General features: G+C 41.9%; 1 protein-coding gene and 1 long non-coding RNA gene across 2 annotated transcripts; both read left to right on the top strand.

Moving 5' to 3' along the window:
• Positions 1–1,286: 1,286 nt before the first annotated feature.
• Positions 1,287–1,765, top strand: LOC112845076 (uncharacterized). The gene is made up of 2 exons (XR_003217881.1): positions 1,287–1,474; positions 1,615–1,765. It is a non-coding gene; the product is annotated as an uncharacterized LOC112845076 (long non-coding RNA).
• A 74-nt stretch (positions 1,766–1,839) lies between these two features.
• Positions 1,840–3,313, top strand: LOC112845075 (carcinoembryonic antigen-related cell adhesion molecule 20-like). The gene is made up of 4 exons (XM_025904624.1): positions 1,840–1,852; positions 1,887–1,943; positions 2,752–3,006; positions 3,180–3,313. The coding sequence occupies exons 1-4, from the start codon at positions 1,840–1,842 to the stop codon at positions 3,269–3,271; spliced, it is 417 nt and encodes a 138-aa protein (XP_025760409.1). The 3' UTR covers positions 3,272–3,313.
• The last annotated feature ends 240 nt before the right edge of the window (positions 3,314–3,553 follow it).

Below are 3,553 nucleotides of genomic sequence, written 5' to 3'. Positions count from 1 at the left end.
GGTAATATTGTCAAGCTGTTCCCTCAGATTAAAAATCAAAAGGTTTTCTTTGCACTTGTGTGTTTTGCAAAGATCCTTGAGGATGGCCTTGCCCACATTAAAAATGCTGTCGTGGGATAAATTCAAGTGTTTCTCCTCAACTTCAGGCCAGATTTTCTCAATCAGACGATGGCTGATGCAGTCAGGAGTGAGGCGCTCTGTGAAGATCTTGTATTTGGAGGAGACTTTTTCTTTGGCCAGTAAAACCACCAACTGAATAACCCAGCTGACGCGCACCTTTTTCTGCAGCTTCAGTGTCTTTTCCAGTGCTGATATTTCAGCCTGGTTGGTCTCATCTTTGAATACAAACTGCACTTCTTCTAACATTTCTTTGTCCTGTTCAGTTTGTTTCTTTGCGTCCTCTACCATGGTCTTCTCAACTTTGTCGACACACAACTTTGAGGAGGAATCTGGGGTTGCCGTGTCTTTTGTCTCTGTCTTAGCCTCGGCTAATTCTTCTGTCTGCTTGTCCACTTTTTCCTGCATTTCTTTTGTGTCCTTCATCACTTTCTGCTCTTCCAGGACTTTATTTCTTCCTCCTCGACCTGCAGGTCGCCCAGTGTACTCTTTGGCAGAGTGCACACTAATTCTGGTTTTGGTTTGTGATCGCTCAGTTTTGACAGTTAAGCTACGGTGTTACAATGAATCAGACATTCAGATATGACTGAGGGTAGCAGAACAAAATCTCATCCAGTGAATCGCTCGTGACTATAAGTAAGAAACGTGCTGGTCCAGTGCGGGGTTCACCTGCTATTTATGGACTTGAGTTGACTGTGACGTCACGGCCTGGTTCTCTTGCCTTTCATTGTTGAAACCGGCCCCGCCCACAACAACGTTCCCTATTGGCTGACTGAAAATACGTAACGCCCAGAAAGAACGGGCTTCCAGAGTTTCTGACGTCATGGCCCGATTCTCCCCTTTAATGTTTGAAATAGGCCCGAAAACCATTTTCACCACTTACGCAAAAGCTCTTCTCTGTGGTAGAAAACCTTTATTTTCCACGCTCTCTTCACTTCCATCCGCCTCTGTCACGTCTTTTTGCCCACTCTGAGATTATTGCCTGTGGTCCTGTGGCTTACTCATAATATTTTAAACAAGCAGGCGAACTGATCTATTAATGTTTCCGACACACAGTTTACTTCTAACTGCGCTGATTTTCTACAATGAAAAATGACGTCTTCGTTTTTGTGTGTTATATATATAATGAAAAAAGCTGAACTCTCCTCTGTTTAGAAACGAATGCAATTTTTTAAATCAACCTTAAAACCAACCACACCGATAAAAGCGATTTGCTGTTTTAATAACGTTTAATTACCACTGCATGAGCTCATCTTGTGTTACATCCTTAAGAGAGAGACCTGCGGCTGCCTCCTTCCTTTGGCTCCTTGGGTGTCTTTATCTGAGCATCACTTTTGCCTCCACTATGACGCCCCTGGTAGCAACATTTAACTTTCAAGGCTGTTTACAATCAGACAAAATTTGACCTCTTTGTGTAAATACACAGACGGATTCGTGAGCTCAGAGGTTACTGACTAACATCTACCTGTGTTACTCTTTCTTTCCCTGTCTCCTCAGAGCCTCCAGAAAGTGTCTCCATCAGCTTTGTAAACCACACTGGGATGATGTTTGAGAATCAGCAGTACACCCTGCAGTGTAGCGTACAGAACGTAGCTCCTGTTCAGAGCCTCACTGTGACCTTCTACAGAGGAAACACAGCACTGGGTCACCTACAGTCCAACAGTGAACAGAAGAAACCAGTGAATGAGACCTTTACTCTGAACATCACTCCCAGTAGAGAACATGATGGAGCCCAGTACTGGTGCGAAACCAAGCTGGAGCTGGACCAGCTGGACCACAGCGTCCCCCAGTGGTGACATCAGAAAAACTCCCTGCTATAGTTCACTGTGAGTCTGAGAGAAATAAAGACGTTCTTTGATCTGTTTCTCAGAGTTTGACATTTTGAGCATGATTCATGTCACTGGTTTGGTTTTGTGTCCTCGTGAGCGCTTTGAGGAAGAATCGAAACAGTAAAGAAATAGTGTTTTGATTCTTCCTCATAGCGCTCATCACTGTTAATGAACAGGCTCTAAATAGCACCATCAACAAACTGCTGACTGACACAAGCTGATGAACATAGTGGAGGATTTAGCTGTTTACCAGTAAAATGTTTCCCTCAGAAGTTTGTGGAAAGCCAGAATAGACGTAAACTTTGTTTGTGAACATTAAAAAATAATAATAGTAATTGTGTTTAAATCCTAAATGATAAAAGGTCGGCTTTACTATTTGTTTAAATGTGGAATCAATACAGAGTAACAAATATGCAATAAAAGAATAAGTGTATTTAAAGCCACTCCAGAAGAATTAATCATGATTTGTCTCCTTTCAGTGTCATATGGGTTGAACAATTCTCTTACTTCTCTGAACTGTCAGACTGACCTCTTACTGTCATGCTACGTGTAATTTAAACTTTATGTCAGATGTTTAGTGTGGCGAGCATCAACCTGTAAAGTAAGTAGAGCAGTTAAACATCATGAAGTGGACAAACTGACAACAGAGTATAGCAGCACAAAGTGAAAATAAAGTACAGTGGGCTGAACTGTCGACAGTACTTTCTGTTGTATATTACACCAGAAATGTGTTTTAATTTATAAATTATTTTGATTTTGCTGAAATTTTGCTTCGTATTTTTAATCTCTATCAATAATCACCCAGATGGGCCTGAGCTAAAGGAGCCACCAAATCCAGATGTGATCACAATCACAGAAGGAGACACTCTACACCTGAACTGCTCCTCTGTGGGAAACCCCAGCCCCTCATACACCTGGACACTTCCAACAAATAGTCCTTCCTACAGTGGCAGCGTTCTCACTATTAAATCTGTCGGCTTTGAGCATGAAGGACAGTATATCTGCACTGTGAGCAACACAGTAGGGACTGTCACCAAGGAGTTTAACATTGATGTACAAGGTGAGTGTTGTCAGATACTTCCTGGAAAACGAGTCACTGAAGTTCAATCACAATATTACTTCACAAATTAAGTTCATTGTGAGTGTTTTGGTGTTTTTAGTTTGCCTGGTATAAATGATTCTCCTTTCCTTTCTTTACCCAACCCCCGACCCCACCTCAACCCAATTCTACAGTCAACTCCATCCCATATATAATAGCTGGGATGATACTGGGAGCTCTGGTCCTTGTCGGACTGTCAGTGGGATGCTACTGCAAACACAACTGAATGGGACACAGCAAACTCAGTAAAATTATTGTTAGTAACAGCTGAAGAAATGACTGGTTAAAATACTTGATGAATGGTTAATATGTATTTTCGATACTGATTCTGATGAGCAGCTTGTAACTGTCTATCTTCTGTAAGTAGACTTGCTGTTTGGAAAAAGCACATTTCCAAGGGAAGGTCTCCCCATTTTTCTATCTTTTGTTTAAATGTGGTGTTCAAACTGGGCCCACGGGGTCTTTGAGGGTCTCTGCTAAATAAATGTCCCCTCTGTTCTTCACCTGT

The sequence above is a fragment of the Oreochromis niloticus genome, unplaced genomic scaffold (assembly GCF_001858045.2).
Source record: "Oreochromis niloticus isolate F11D_XX unplaced genomic scaffold, O_niloticus_UMD_NMBU tig00002877_pilon, whole genome shotgun sequence".
NCBI classification, from domain to species: Eukaryota; Metazoa; Chordata; class Actinopteri; order Cichliformes; family Cichlidae; genus Oreochromis; species Oreochromis niloticus.
Note: the sequence above shows the minus strand (reverse complement) of the source record. Positions and strands in the feature narration are given on the sequence as shown.

Bases quoted from the DNA above. Each gene is read 5' to 3' on its own strand.
- LOC112845075 (XM_025904624.1), top strand. The intron at 1,944-2,751 runs GTGAGTCTGAGA...ATAATCACCCAG, and splicing joins ACTCCCTGCTATAGTTCACT to ATGGGCCTGAGCTAAAGGAG. The intron at 3,007-3,179 runs GTGAGTGTTGTC...CCAATTCTACAG, and splicing joins GTTTAACATTGATGTACAAG to TCAACTCCATCCCATATATA.